We start from the raw sequence: 16,033 nt of genomic DNA on the forward strand, positions 1-16,033 counted from the left end.
ATGTTTGACAGGCTGCCATAACAAAGTTCCAAAGATTGGACGCCTTAAACAAATTTATTTCCTTACAGTTCTAGATGCGAGAAGCCAAGGCCGAGTTGTCAGAAGGATGCTTTCCTCTGAGGCCTCTCTCCTTGGCCTGTGAGACAAATTCCCACCCTGTGTCCTCACCTAGTCCTTGCTCAGTGTGTGTCTTTGTCCTAATCTCCTCTTCTTATATGGAGTTCAGTCATATGGGATCAGGCCCTATGTCCAAATAGTCACCTTCCGAGGTACTCGGGTTAGGGCGCCAACACATGAATTTCTGGTGGACATAATTCAGCTCATAACAACAGTCTCTTGTTCATGCTGAGCCTTAGAAATCCAGTGCTGTTGTACACTGATGGTGCGTCTGGCCAGTTTGGACTGGCCATGTTTCAGGTGCTCGTGGCTGCATGGGTCCTGTGACTCTCGTAGCAGACAGCTCAAGTCGGAGCCCCCCATCATAGGAGGGCTGGCTCCCTGGGCACCTCTACTCAGAGGACCCCACAGTGAGCGGCCTTCCTTCAAGTTCCCATGGGCTGAATCACTTGCCAACTATCACCCATTTCAAGATATTTTTTTCCCCAAGAAGCGACAGATGAGTATGGATAAAGGAGATGTGGTATATAAACACAATGAAATAGCACTCAGCCAAAAAAAAAGAATGAAATAATGCCATTTGCAGCAACATGGATGGACCTAGAGAAGATCATACTAAGTGAAGTAAGCCAGACAGAGAAAGACAGATATCATATGATATCACCTGTATGTGGAATCTATGAAAATGATACAAATAAACTTATTTACAAAACAGAAATAGACTCACAGACATAGAAAACAAACTTATGGTTACCAAAAGGGAAGGGGGGGGAATAAATTAGGAGTTTGGGATTAATGTGTACACACTACTATATATTAAATAGATAACCAACAAGGACCCACTGTATAGTACAGGGAACTCTACTCAGTATCTTATAATAACCTATAATGGAAGAGAATCTGAAAAAGAATATATACATATACATACACACACACACACACACATATATATATATGTATATATAACTGAATCACTTTGCTGTGTACCTGTAACTAACACAACGTTGTAAATCAACTATATTTCAATAAAAAAAAAAACAAAAAAAAACTTCAGCCTGGGCACGGAGTACAGAAATGTGTGCATCTAGTCCTTCCCAACGTCAAGTTCTGAATCTGCAGCAACGACCTCAGCCATTGTCTCATTCCAGAGAAGGCAGGAAGGATGTTCTTTCTCAAATCACCGCATATACCCACACCTGGCAGGTATAACAAGACCATGTCTCGGTCTTGTTTCCTAAATGAATGTGATTCTAAATCTCGCAGGAAGAGGCAAACCTACCTTCTGCTGTGACCTCCTGCCGCCCCGACTCACCACCTGCTGAGACTTCGGGCGTCCTGACCACAGGGAGCTGGAACCAGTTCTCAGGTGCTGCTGCCCCTGCACTGCCCAGCCCGGTCACGTCGTTCCCAACCCCTCCCTAACCCGAGGAAGAAATTCAACTATGGAGGAGCTGGCCCAGCACCAGGTTCTGGAGATAGCTCTATTCTCACATGTCCAGTTGTGGGAAGCTGTGCAATTGGGGGATTAGAGGGAATATTACCTTTTTAGAACATACATATACTTAGGTAATTTCCATGTGCCTTGAGAGCCCTAGGTTAGAACCCCGCCTCACTTGTCCGATTAAACGTCCTGGTAGTTTACCTGGTTTATCTGGTAGATGTAGGCGCTACGTACATTGCCTTCCCTTCCGGGCACTTCCCCATCCACTGAAGCTGGTTGTGGCCGCGTGATTCGCTTTAGTCAATGACACGAGCACAAACGCATGTGTCATTTCTGGGCCAAGTGTGTAGGGGCCGGGCAGTGACTTGCTGTCCCTCTGAGGCTGCATTCCTTTGTGCTGGGACCTCCGCTCACCTGGGTCCCCAGAAGTGATGATGGACCGACCGGCAGCATGAGTGAGAAATCAATCTGGGTTGCGTAGCACCACTGAGACGGTGAGAGGTTGCAACCCCAGCAGATTCCAGCCCATCCCAGCTCATACAGAAGATGGATACTTACTTCCTTCTGTTAGTTTTTCCCCAGGAAATTTAATGCTCGTTGATGTGAAAACGATTTTTTTTTTTTTTTTTTTGCTTTGCAGCTCATCATCCAGGTACTTGAAATTTCGTTCGATGAAATTTTCTCCCTCACCCTCATGTTAGCCTCAGAAAGATGCGTGAACTTCTGTTTCTTTTTAACGTTCTCGTGGAGAAGTTATGGGCATTCAAAAATGGCTTTTCAGTCTCTTTTGCCAGTACGCCTCTAACAGCTGCCGTGAAGACGATTCTCCTCAGTTTTGATTAACAAGTTCAATCAAGTTGAACATTCCTGACCCCAGGTGAGCTAAGTGCTCACTTTACCAGAGCCATCTTTCTGTCTCCTCCAAAACACAGAAACATGTGAGAACATTCCTTCAGCCCCTTTCTCTTTTTGCCTGTAATGCTTTATATCACTTGAATTCACTTTTTTTCAAAACCAGGATTTCTCAACCTGGCCACTATTGACATTCTGGGCTGGATAGTTCTGTGTGGCGAGGGCCGTCTGCCTTGTAGGATGTTGAGCAGCCATCCCTGACCTTGACCCACTTGATGCCAGTCGCATCCACACCCCCAGGCATGATAACGTGAAAGGGTCCCGGTTGAGAACCACTGTTCTAAACTGAACACGTTCATTTTTTTCCCTCCGTATGAGGCTACTTTGGCTAAAAACAAAACCAAACCCACTTGGTTCCTCAATTTATTATTTGTTGAAGGCCAGCTGTCCTGCTGTCCATGAGCACCTCTCATGTGTCCGAAATCACCCTTAAATGCTGAGTATTCACTCATTTGTTCGTGCATTCTTTCACTGATTTCTTGGTTCATCTAACAAATGCCCCTGTGTTACGTGCCCGGCTCTGTCTGAGAGTTACGTGTGTTGTGAGGGATTACACGTGTGTGGCCTCTATCTTCACAGAGCTCATGGCCTATGGGAGACTCGCTAAAGAAATACACGTGCAAATCTACTGTTGCAAATTGTGGTAAGTGCTATACAGGAAAAGAAGAGGACATTGTGGGCATCGGAGCAGAGGTGACATTAAGCTGGATGAGGACAAATGAGCCGAGGGCAGGAGCAGCAGAGGCCTGCCAGGCAGAGGCAGGAAGGGCTGGTGTGGGCGAGGACCCAGAGGGGGTGGTGTGGCCAGAATATAAGGAGCGAGGCAGGGAGGAGAGCTGAGATGTGGCTGGAGGGATCTCGGGGCCAGTGCTGTCAGAGGACGTGAGAACCCAGAATGGCTATCAGCAAAGGCACACACTCTTTCAGCCCCAACGACCTCTGGCCCTCAGGCTTCCTGGGCCTCTCTGGCGTCCCACCTCCCGTTCTGCCCCTTCCATAACACCTGATTACCCTTCTCAAAAACATAATAAGCCAGAAAGCCATCGGGGGAAGGAATGGATCCACTTTTTTAGCAGGTGGTCGAGAAACAGAATTCCCCTGGCTAAGCTAATAAAATTTTAGCAATTGGCCTTAATTGTGAAACCATCTCATTTCTATGAAGAACTATATTCTGTTTTGCTGTAGGACCAGGTGTAATTCACAGACCATTTCCAAGTGGCCTCTGGCCAATCCTCATGCTATTCTGAATATTTTGATTTTTGTCCCATGTCAAGGACCCCAGGGAATAAATAAAACACACATGATCTTTTCAAAAGGGTTCGGTTTATGTCAACAGCCACAAAAAGGGTCAGCCATCATCCTTTCCCGATATGGGTGCTGCTGGGGGTAGAACTGGGTCCCCCCCAAAAGATACATTGAAGTCCTAACCCTTGGTATCTGTGAATGTGACCTTATTTGGAAACAGGGTCTTTGGGCGTAATCAAGTTAAGATGAGGTCACACTGGATGGCGTGGGCCCTAAATCCAATAATCAGTGCTCTTAGAAGAGGAAGATTTGGACACAGTGACACACAGGGAAAAAGCCACACGAATACGGAGGCAGGAACTGGAGTGATGTGTCCACAAGCCAAGGGCTGCCAGCATCACCAGACACTAAGAGAGAGGCAGGAAGCAGATTCTCCCCCTGAATCATTCTCTCTCAGAGAGCACGGCCCTGCCAACACGCTGACTTTGGTTTTATAGCCTCCAGAACCATGAGAGAACAGATTCCTGCCCAGTGGGTAGGCCTATGTTACCGCAGCCCTAAGAAACGAATACAGGTACCGTCGTGGAATTCTCTGTTCACTTTTCTCAAGGTAAAAAAAAAAAAGGCTGGTAACTCAGATGAGTTAAGAATCCTGATGAAGGCACAGAATGAGCTTAGAAGTCACTTTGGTGGCAGATTTAAAAACTTCTTAACTGAAGGAGCCCCTTTTTTTTTAATAGTTACTATTTATCTGAATCACATGAACTACAGTGATGAGATCTATTACTGGCTGATTAAAATGATGGCAGGTTTCCTTTTAGTAGAAGTCAACAGATTAAATAATTTTGTTTGAGCCAGTTAATGGAGAGGTCACCAACATGAGCGATATTGGTCTTGCTATGGGATTAATATTTTGGTGACAACAGAAAAAACGCAAACTGTCAAAGGAAAGCATTAGCTCTAGCGTAGCCAGAAATTCCCCCGAATCAGTGTCCCAGCCTGGGTTCTCCCTGGCAAGGACTATGAAAATACTTGTGCTTTTCAGTCCTAACTTTCAGCAGAGCATCTACAAAAGGGCGACTGATTTTTTTTTGGTAGGATTTCTACTTAGAAGTGCCAGCGGGAGGGCCATGCATAAAACCTTCAGATATACAGTCTGTAACAAATTTCTGGTACCACAAACACCATGTGTTAAAAAGTGTGTTTACAACGCTGCAAGAAGGTGCACACAAAGAGGAAAACACCAAAAAAACGGCATTTTTTTTTTTACCTTGCCTTTGTCGAAGTAGTGGATGATTTCCTGGTAGAGCCGCTCTTTCAGCTGTCCCTGTGTTGTCGCCTGGTACCCGTCCCGCTGGGTGAGGTGGGCCGCACACACGTCCTCCGACCACTGAGGCAAAAGCAAAGCGTGAGCGGTGCCACGTAAGGGCACGGCCAGGGCTACCGTTTCCCTACCATCAGGTCTGAATGCACAGTAAGCCCTGAATTCGGTGTGGGCACTCGGGCCATGATTCCGGGGATCATTGGAGCTGCTGCCATCAGGCTGTCGGGTCTGGAATTGAGGGCAGAACCTCTGTGCAGAGGCCTCAAGACGAGTGAAAGAAAGAGGAAGGCAAAGCTGGGTCTAGGTTCACACAGAAGAGAAACCCAGCAGGTTCTGGACAGCACAGAACTGTCAGCTTGCCCATGATGCCTTGGAACTTTCCAGATGAATGAGGAACGGGGTGATCTGTGGCTGCCTCAAGTGGGGCATCCCTGGGCGGCGACCTCAGTCCTGTGCTGCTCAACATTTTAATCAATAGCAGAAGGCACATGGATTGCACTTACAGGTCGTAAAGAAAGCTCCTTACAGACAGGGAGGTGTCTTGGGATCTTCAGCTCTAGGCACGTTGCCTGTCGCAAAGGCAGGGCTTGGCCAGCGTTTGTGGACGTGACAGTGGACTTATGGGATGAAGGAAGGATGCATCAAAGTGAAGGCAAGCTCATTTGACACCTGAACTCCTAGACTTATGCTCAAGAAATCAACGGCACTAAATATAGGGTTCAATAAACTTCAATATTTGGTGGGGACCTACTATGTGCAAGGCACCAGGTCAAAGATGAGTCAGAAGATGCCTGCTCCAGAGAGAGTGCTATTACAAATTAGAGCACAGTGGTATATAATAACTCTGCAGAAAAGATTTCATGGGCAATTTAAGGGCGGGAGGCAGGACGAGGGGGTCTGGGGAGGCTCCTTGGAGGAAAGAATCAGGATGGGCTCACTCATCAGGTGGACTCAGGAGGTGGGTCTTGACCCTGTTTTAAGACAGGACAGTGAGGATGTTACCAAGAAAGCAGCAGACTTGCAGGCTGCCTGGACCACAGTGGGGTGGGGGGGTCCCCACTGGACTCAGGGCTGGCCAGGCCACATCTGGAGCAACGGGACCAGCTGTGGTGCCACATTTTAGGGGTCATGACAAATGGACAGGAACCACTGGGGCAGAGGGCAAAGGCCCCAAGGGACAGGCCTGCAAAAGTGCAAGGCTCCCTAAGGGGCGGGCTCTCACAGCACACACCCCCTCCCACCTTCCCGAAGCCAGAGGGGCTCTGGAGCACTCCGAGCCGGACCCCAGGGCTCCAAAGAACAGGGTGAAAGGGCCATGGGGCCAGATGGGCTCTCCAGCACCTGGAGTGTCAAGTAAGAATGAGAAACCTTTACGCTGCTGCAAATTCTTTCACCTTCAAATGAGAAGTGCGTAGCCCAACCATAACTGGGAGTCACAAACTCAATTAATTGTGGCATTTTCACCACATGGCCAGATTTCTACTTTTATGAAGGGTGAAAGTAAAATTTTACATGATTCTGAAATGTAACTACAATAAGATAAATAAGAATAAGAAAGTTTGGATGCCAAATAACTTCCTTGGAGTTTAAAATCACCTAAAAAAATATTGAATGGAGAAGCAAAACTCCTTTATACCTTCCACTTAAACAATGAGTTGAAATAACTTGATTGCTAGGCGAAAGGCTGATGTTTTTATTGCCCTTGTTTTTTTGACAAAACAGCCTTAACCAAAAAAAGAAGACCCTATTTGAGGATTTTTACTTAATGAACAAGAATATATCAATCATGGTGAAGAATTTTCATAAAGATACAAGTAACGTTCTTTAGTATGTTGATTAACCAGCATGAATTCACATTTACTGCAATATCAAAACATATTTAGGACAAACTGCAAAATGTAATGATGTAAAAGATATGGAGAGCGATTATGTGGCATCTAACTGGAAAATTCAAAACCCCAGTGGAAATAATAATGCAGTTGGGCCGATGGATTTGGGTTGTGAAACATCCTTGTACCGTTTGTAACAAACCCATCTGTGCTCAATAAGTGCAATGATTAAACAAATGATACTTCATACACATATATCTATTTTACATTCACACGCCCGTAGAAAAGTTTATGTACTATGAGAGAGAGTAAGGGTGACCAAGCAGCTTGTCAAGCCCATTTTAATTTCCCTGGTGTAAAAGAAATATCTTTGTAGTTTCAAAATCACCTTGTTACTAAAATTTGGGTTTCTGGGCTTCCCTGGTGGCGCAGTGGTTGAGAATCTGCCTGCCAATGCAGGGGACACGGGTTCGAGCCCTGGTCTGGGAGGATCCCACATGCCGCGGAGCAACTGGGACCGTGAGCCACAACTACTGAGCCTGCGCGTCTGGAGCCTGTGCTCCGCAACAAGAGAGGCCGCGACAGTGAGAGGCCCGCGCACCGCGATGAAGAGTGGCCCCCGCTTGCTGCAACTAGAGAAAGCCCTCGCACAGAAACGAAGACCCAACACAGCCAAAAATAAATACATAAATTAAAAAAAATAAATAAATTTATAAAATTTGGGTTTCTAACAAATGAAAGCCATTAGAATTCAAAGTGGGATGGCTGGTGTGAGATGCCCCAACTGATATCTCTATCTTCATAAATGACAGTCCTTAGGAGAGCTTTATATGGTGCAAAGCCAAAGGGGTACCATGAATGACTATGGATGAGGCATTCAGATTGAAATGAGTCTCATTGTGTTTTCTTTACAAAGGACTCTTGTTTTCAGGCAAAGGTAAATCTCCACACTCCAGTGTCCCTAAAGCAGCTTATGAGTATGCATATCACACAAGCTACTGGAGAGTTCAGGACTGGGCCAAGGGCTGGAAGATTCTTGCTGGGGTTTCACTGCCTAACACGGCACCCTCCTTAGTCCTCTCATCACCCAGCAGACACTGCTTAATGCTCATTTTTAAGGTAATCTCATCTGGTTTCCTTTCATTCAGTTTTTGGTACGCGGGGGGCTGGCTTGAGTTTAGACACAGGATCCCTTGAATGAGCAATCTTTATGTAGGGACACTCAACTCAGTTCTAACTCTCATAGCTGTTCCTCTTTACCTAGTTTATAATTTTTCAATTTTTTATGAGGGTATAATGGGAAAGATGATCTAGTGACTTGCTAAAGTTTTGAAGTATAAAACTAGAAGTTGTAAAGAAATTCCCTCATCTATCCACCTACCTACCCACACATCCATACACACCCACACATCCGTCCATCCACCCACACATCCATCCATTCACCCACACATCCATCCATCCATCCACACATCCATCCACCTACACATCCATCCATCCACACATCCATCCATCCATCCACCCACACATCCATCCATCCATCCACACATCCATCCATCCACCCACACATCCATCCACCTACACATCCATCCACACATCCATCCATCCATGAATCCATCCATCCATCCACCCACACATCCATCTTGCCATCCATCAGTACAAACAACCACCCAGTTATTTACTGTGGGTCCACTCTGTATGACTGACTGGGCTGAAAATGGACACGGGGAGAGCATGAATATATTATGGCAAAACACACACACACACACACACACACACACACCAATGTCCAAAGCTATCTGAATAACAAAAGGACACTGAGAGCTGAAAGCTGTCATGCCAGACCTATGCTGAGGGGTAACATCCCCCAGGAGAGTCAGGCAGGAAGTCCAACATGAACTGATGGACCAACAGGAGATCTCAATGGAACCGCTTAGAACGCACGGAGAGAAAAGTCATGATCTGGTCCCTACACTCTTTGATAAAATGAGAGGTGGGCTCATCCTCTCTCTTAGCTATTGTACCACAGAAGTTCCTTCTTATTGAGGTCGCCCTCCGGCATTACTGGGTCCTGTTGGCAGGAATAAGGAATCACAGAATCTCTAACTCACTGCTGGCAGACCAATGATGAGTGTTTAAGATGCTCAGTGATAACCTGCTCTGACATCTTGCCCAATTTGCATTCAGGAGAGCCAGATCTATAATCAAAGTACTTCTTAATTATCTTCGTTTATGTCACTGCATTGAGTCGACATCCATAAAATCTTAAGTTCTAGGTTTACTGAAATTGGTCATGGAAAAATCAAATGTTAAATGATCTTATAATTTATAACGACAGGATCATGAAAGTATATGGTAATTTTTACTACCTTCAGAAGCTTCGCATGGAGAAGCAAGGTATAGGCTGCTTCAGTGTAGTTATCACATTCTTTGTGCAGGTCACAGAGCTTGTACAGATACCTGAGACGATAAAACATAGGTACATCCTTAACGCATCACCAAATAATTTGTGTTGAGAACTGCAAGAGCTAAATTCTACCTTCAACAGTAAATCATCTCTATACTTTCTTTTTACAATCTTCACAATGCATAATGCCTTGGAAGCTTCTAGTACACAAAGCACTAAGAAAAACCAACCAGAGTAATACACAATAGATACATTTATAAAATTTAAGTCCTCTCTTTTCAGGACAAAACTGAAGACGGCACAAGGAGGTGGAATTATACTTCAAGGTTTCTCATTCTTTCTCATCTTTTCCAGAGTTTTCTTCATACAATTGAAATGAGAGTACACAATGTTTGATTGTGATTTCTTACATTTCTATTGAGTCCAAATATACACACACACAAAATCCATAAAAATACAAATCCATAAGAATAAAGAGCTCCAATGATCACAGCGAACGTGATCAAAAGAATTCCTCTGCCATAAAGAAATAAAAGTTGCTTTTCTAATATAAAGCAACCTACATCTTTTTTTTTGTATACACTTCTTTTTTTTTTTAACATCTTTATTGGAGTATAATTGCTTTACAATGGTGTGTTACTTTCTGCTTTATAATGACGTGAATCAGCTATACATATACATATATCCCCATATTTCTTCCCTCTTGCATCTCCCTCCCTCCCACCACAGCCTACATTTTGGATAAAAGAAACTGATTGTTTTCCTCAAGGTTTATTATATTCACATGGTACTGTTTTTAAAGGACAAAGTTAAAAAGTCTTAGAAATCAAAAGTCAGAAAATCATGTTTTTGTTTACTCTTTATACAAATAAATACACTAGAGACTTAACCAAAAAAGAAAGAAAATAATGCTTAATGTAACTAATCTATCATTAAACTCTAATGCCACATGGATTATATAATTACTCTGGTCTCATAAGTGGTAATCTTACTAAAATTTGACACTGGCCCCTAAAAGTGACCAAGAAGGAGAGGGTACCAATCATAGCCCACCACCCTAGAGAAAAAGGCAAGTGAAGGAGAAAAATCCAGAAGAAAATACGAAACTTGAGAATTTGGTACCCAGGTAAGAATGGACTGAAAATTTATAATATTGCCTTATTTCTGATAAAGTTAAGACTGGACTTCTCATTTGATCATATGGCTTACTGTGAAACAAAATCTGTGGCAGTGCCTTTTTTCTAAAGGGCCATAAAGGTCGGTCAAGAGGAACAGAAACCCTGTGAAATAATTTTCTTCTGAGCTGGCTAAGGATGCCCCCCACCCCAAATCTCCGCATCGGCACGGACAAACTGCACCAGGCCTGACGATACTTCTGGGAGCTCCACCAAATTCAAACTCTAGCCTTCACGATTTCCTACAAGATCAACCCCTGTGGCTATAAAACACTTTTTAGCATGGACTTGACAAACAGCAATTATCATAAACAGGTTGAGGGTGCAGACGAGCCAGATGCTCACATACCTTATATACATTTCTTCTCTTTCAATCTCTTTGTAGAAATTCTGAAAAATCAAACCACAACACTGTTTTAAGAAACCTGTTCTATAAAAGTGTCACATACACATTAAAAATCCACAGTTCTTCAACCTGTGTCAAACACAGCCAAATGGACCCAGATCTTTGGATATGAACCATAAATTCACATAAAATGCAAAAACACCTTACACTTCTCTTCATTTTGTTTTTTTGGTTGAGGGGGTGATTCTAATGAATAAATTTCCTTTACTTTAAACACTGTAGTGTGTATATGTTAATCCCAAACTCCTATTTTATCCCTGCCCCCCACTTCCCCTTTGGTAACCATGTTTGTTTTCTAAATCTGTGAGTCTATTTCTGTTTTGTAAATAAGTTCATTTGTATCATTTTTTTAGATTTTACATATAAACAATATCACATATCTGTCTTTCTCCATCTGACTTACTTCACTTATTATGATAATAACTAGGTCCATCCATGTTGCTGCAAATGGTATTATTTCATTCTTTTTTATGGCCGAGTAATATTCCATTGTGTATATATATCACATCTAAATAGATAGCCAACAAGAACCTACTGTATAGCACAGGGAACTATACTCAATATCTTGTCATAACCTATGATGGAAAAGAATCTATATATCCAGATATATATAGACCTGAATCACTTTGCTGTATGCCTGAAACTAACACAGCATTGTAAATCAACTCTATTTCAGTAAAACAAAAAGGAAAATAAAAACATGCTTGGCAACAAATTTTTAAAAATTAAAAAATGAAATAAACGCTGTGATGGCTTAAATCTACTTCTGTCATTTGAAAGTCACCTATTTTCAGTTAAAACAAAGGATTACCCAAAGATATGATATCTTCACCATTCTTAACCATTGTAATCTCACTAGAAGCGCAAAAAAAATTCTGGAATAAGCATCATCAACATGATTGAAAGCATGTTGGGTCTAGCCTCACTTACCAAGAGTCACAAGAAGGCAATGTAGCATTGTAGATCTGATGTCCAACACAGTAGCCACGAGCCACATGTATTCAAATACAAAGTCAATTTAATTAAAATTGAATGAAGTGAAAAATTCACTTCCTCAGTTGCACTTGCCACACACTTTTGAGTGCTCAATAGCCGTATGGAGCCAGTGCTACTGTCTTGAACAGTGTAGATACAGAGCATCTCCATTACCAAGAAATTTCTATCGGAAAGCGCTGTTCTAGACAGACCTTCCAAAACACAGTAAGAAAACTGGTTGCTGCTTAAGAAACACCTCGTGTACGGCATTGATAGAGGAAGGTTAGTTAGCAGATTATCAACAACGGGCTAATTCTACATATTGTAAACTATTTTCAGGATGGGCATAAATATTTCTATTACAATTACATTTCTTAATGTGAAATCTCTATAAACACTCTAAAACCTTTATCGTTCACGAGGCACCAGAAAGGTGCAGAACAGTCACCTAACAAGGCCTGAGGTATGGAAACACCATTGCCACTTTCAATGTGAAATTTAGCACCTGCACACAATGTTAGAACTCTAGAATGGGGCCCTGAGATTACTAGTGAATAGCACCATCATAAAGGCATGCAATTACCCAAGAAGATGAAACGGCCTGTCTCATTTCATTAGCCAAAGAAAGACACTGCTTCCACAATTGATCTCTCCGAAAAGAAATCATAAACAAATGCAGAGAGTAAGCGGGGCGCGTTTAGAAAGACGCACCAAGATTTTCACATTTTGCAGCACCTGAGATTTGCGTGTCCTCTGGTTCGTGTGCTGTGTCTGGGTAATGAGGATATTTTCAGCTGACGGCTCGGAGCGATGTAACAAAGGGAACCTACATCAAAGGCAGAGGATGAGCCCTTCACTTCCAACTCACCAGTATTTACACGCTACGATTTCACACCACCCTCTTCTGCACTCCTATTTTTAATCCTTTCCTAAGCTTTTGATCATTCTCTTCTACAATTTCTCAATGGGGATATCATGCGACTTTCCTCCCTCTCTCCGAGATACGGAAGTGTCTTCTATATCCTGCCTGCTCTGCGTTCTGTTCCCTGCCTAGGACTTCAAAACCTCCCTAGAACTGAAGGAAGTTCATCTCAAATCCCAATTTCTTTATAAAACTTTTTCTTTCTTTATGTAGAAGTTCACACTGCTCGGTGCCCCACTTCTGGGCTCTGCGGGCAGCCTCCCACCCGCCATGGTCCTCTCCGCACCAGGGCTGACATCCGTCCAAGCAACCCTGTTGGGACTAGGTCCCCAATTCCAGTCCAGCGCTATGCGTTGATCTTTCAGAGCTCAAGCATTTTCACTGTATTTCAATTTTGGACTCCTTCATAACTAAGACACATCCTAAGATTTTTAGAATTCTAGTTGGAACCACCTTAATTAGCCTGTAGAGGGGCCATGAAGGACCTAACTTATGTCTGTAAAACAATGATTCTACCAATCTTGGGTATGAATACGATGATAAGTGCATAGAAAAGCCAGGTGATGCACAACAAATCATGAACCAGTAATTAAAGATTGAATGATTATGAGGTGACGATGAAATTCCACTTAATTACAAATATGCATTTTGCCTAGAGGGAACCATGATCCAGTACACATGCAGACCTGCTTGCAGAGGCACCTCTAAAGCACCAGGCCGCTGGGCAGAATCACAGCCCCTGTCTCTCATTTTTTAATTTTAACTTGTTTTTTAAGTGATAGGGAGAGTAGGACATTAACGAGCCCACACAACTTAGAATGTTCCACTAACTCTATTAAAAAAAAAAAATAGGGCTTCCCTGGTGGCGCAGTGGTTGAGAATCCGCCTGCCAATGCAGGGGACACGGGTTCAAGCCCTGGTCTGGGAAGATCCCACATGCCGCGGAGCAACTGGGCCCGTGAGCCACAACTACTGAGCCTGCGCGTCTGGAGCCTGTGCTCCGCAACAAGAGAGGCCGCGATAGTGAGAGGCCCGCGCACCGCGATGAAGAGTGGCCCCCGCTCGCCGCTACTAGAGAAAGCCCTCGCACAGAAACGAAGACCCAACACAGCTAAAAATAAAAAATAAAATAAAAAAATAAAATGTTGTATAATTTGTGTCAACACAATTAAAAAAAAATAATAGTGTTGGTTTTAAAGGAAATTTTGCAATGAGCTTACATTTATTTATTGATGAATAAATCTTACGTTCTTTATTTTTTAACCTTAGGATTTCAAGGGGATTTCTGCTTAGTGATCAGTTGAGTACATTTTATATGTTTCTAGATGTATGTTTATACATCCATACTCATCTAGAGATGGAGAGACATATTCACGTCTATGAAACTCTATTTGTTTCACAAGAAAAGTACCAGGAGAAAAGGTAAAAATGGACCCGGAGGTTAGATATATATTTATATGATTAAATGTTCTTGGCAGTGAATATTGAGAGACAGAACATCTATCTGTAGAAATCCATTTTCGTTTCTCTGTCATCCATGGATCTCTATTTTTTAAATGAAAGAAGTGTGATGGTCTGGGATCCATCTTATCCTCCCCGGGAAACAGTTAAGAATAGAATACTTGACTCTTCATGGAATGATTCAGGATGTTTCAAGTTGAAGGAAGTGAATGATGTCCGATAATCTCAGGATGAGAGAGGAACACACCATAACGTCAGGAACTACGATCTCAGGTGTCCTCACAGGACCTTATTTTTCTGACCCTGATTCTGATTCTGATTCTGAGTCTGATTCTGACAAAAGGCCCCGTTCAGAGCTTGTCACCATTTCTCCACTAGGTTTTGCATCCTGGTGAGCATGAAAGATCCTGCTTGAAACAAATAGTAGTCAATCGTCAAAGCTGGAAACCTAATCAACATAATAATAATTCTTCCTTCTGGACACAAATGGGCCTTTTGGATCCTCCTTAAAGCTCAGAGGGAGCACTAGAAAAGTATGCCCATGGTAGGGAATGTTTTTGAAAAGGTTTCTGTTTCTCTCCTGCAGAAAGACACTGATCTCTATTTCGTGTTAACCACATTGGCATCATCAAAATAAATTCCTACGGACAGACGCAAGAATGCAGGAAGACAACAGAGCAAGAGCCAGGCTCATTCCTCAGCAAACGATCGAGGCCCTTATCTGGGGCAGAGCTCGCTGCCGCCCTAGCACAGTCAGGCTACAGGTGGATGGGAGAGGCAAACATAGCCAGTGGGCCAGATCTCAGGGATGGATGCCAGTAACTCCTACAGTGGCCCCCGACCCTTATGACGCACATGCAAACATATTTAGGTGTTTCAAGCTCAATGATTCTTTCCTCAGCCATGTCCAGTCTATGGATAAGTCCAAAGGCATTCTTCATTCTGCAAGTGTCTAGCATTTTCTCTTTGATACTTTCTTAGAACTCCCATCTTTCAGCTTATATTACCTGTTCTTCCATAATGTCTACTGTTTCTATTAGTGCCCTTAGCGTATTTATCATGGTCATTTTAAATGCCCAGTCTGACAATTCTAAAACCTCTAAAGTCATGTCCAAGCCCAGCTCTGATGTCCTGTCTCTTCAAACTGCACCTTTTTTTCCCTTTAAGACACCTTGTTATTTTATGTTGAAAGTGGCCACGATGTACTGGGTAAAAGGAGTCCAGTACCGGCTCCAGCGTTCGTTTCTGCTCCGGGAGGCTGTGATTCTCCGTATCACAATTTTGGGAGCAGGAGTTTTCCCTGTGGATCGAAGAAGAGTTGTTGATTTTCAGTTTGCCAGTTTTTTCCTTGTTGTGAGGAGAGGAATAACGACTTCCTAGCTCCTTTTACATACTGGACCAGAAACCAGAAGTCCCCCGTGTTTAGATTTTCAAGGAAAAAAAAACTTGCTCTGGAAATGTTTATCATCGGCCAAAACTGGTTGCCCGGCCCCTGAATGTAGGGCTGAGACTGTGCGAGGTTTCAGCGGCCAGCTCGTTGTGGCAAAGCTCAGATTCGGTGTTGACAATAAAGGAGATGGAAGGTGAAAAATATTCCTTTTTGTTTATCTTTTTAATCCAAACATCTCTGGTGATTTTCAAGAATGAATGATGTGTCCTGCTCCTCCTGGCACAAAAGTCCGCTCCCATAAGCTCAAAGCGCCTACAAGTCCGTATGAATGGGGGAAGTCAGGGCAGGGCAACCACCTGCTACCCAACAACCAGGTGGTGATGAGGACAACCCAGAGAAGTAAAGAGAAGAAACCAGGCAGTGTTTCCTTGC

General features: G+C 43.3%; 1 protein-coding gene across 3 annotated transcripts in view; it reads right to left on the reverse strand.

Annotated features, from left to right (window-relative positions):
- DOCK1 (dedicator of cytokinesis 1) overlaps positions 1-16,033 on the reverse strand; it is a 534,315-nt gene that overhangs the window by 59,608 nt on the left and 458,674 nt on the right. For 2 of the 3 annotated variants that reach the window (XM_082423165.1, XM_082423166.1), the window contains exons 36-38: positions 10,797-10,837; positions 9,235-9,325; positions 4,986-5,105 (exon numbers count right to left, since the gene is read on the reverse strand). In XM_082423165.1, coding sequence (XP_082279291.1) covers positions 4,986-5,105; positions 9,235-9,325; positions 10,797-10,837 — 252 coding nt within the window. Of the gene's footprint in view, positions 1-4,985; positions 5,106-9,234; positions 9,326-10,796; positions 10,838-12,529; positions 12,655-16,033 lie in introns of those variants that run through there. The other variant, XM_082423167.1, reaches the window with a different exon arrangement.

Source organism: Balaenoptera physalus, assembly GCF_965194825.1.
Source record: "Balaenoptera physalus genome assembly, chromosome: 14".
Taxonomy (NCBI): Eukaryota; Metazoa; Chordata; class Mammalia; order Artiodactyla; family Balaenopteridae; genus Balaenoptera; species Balaenoptera physalus.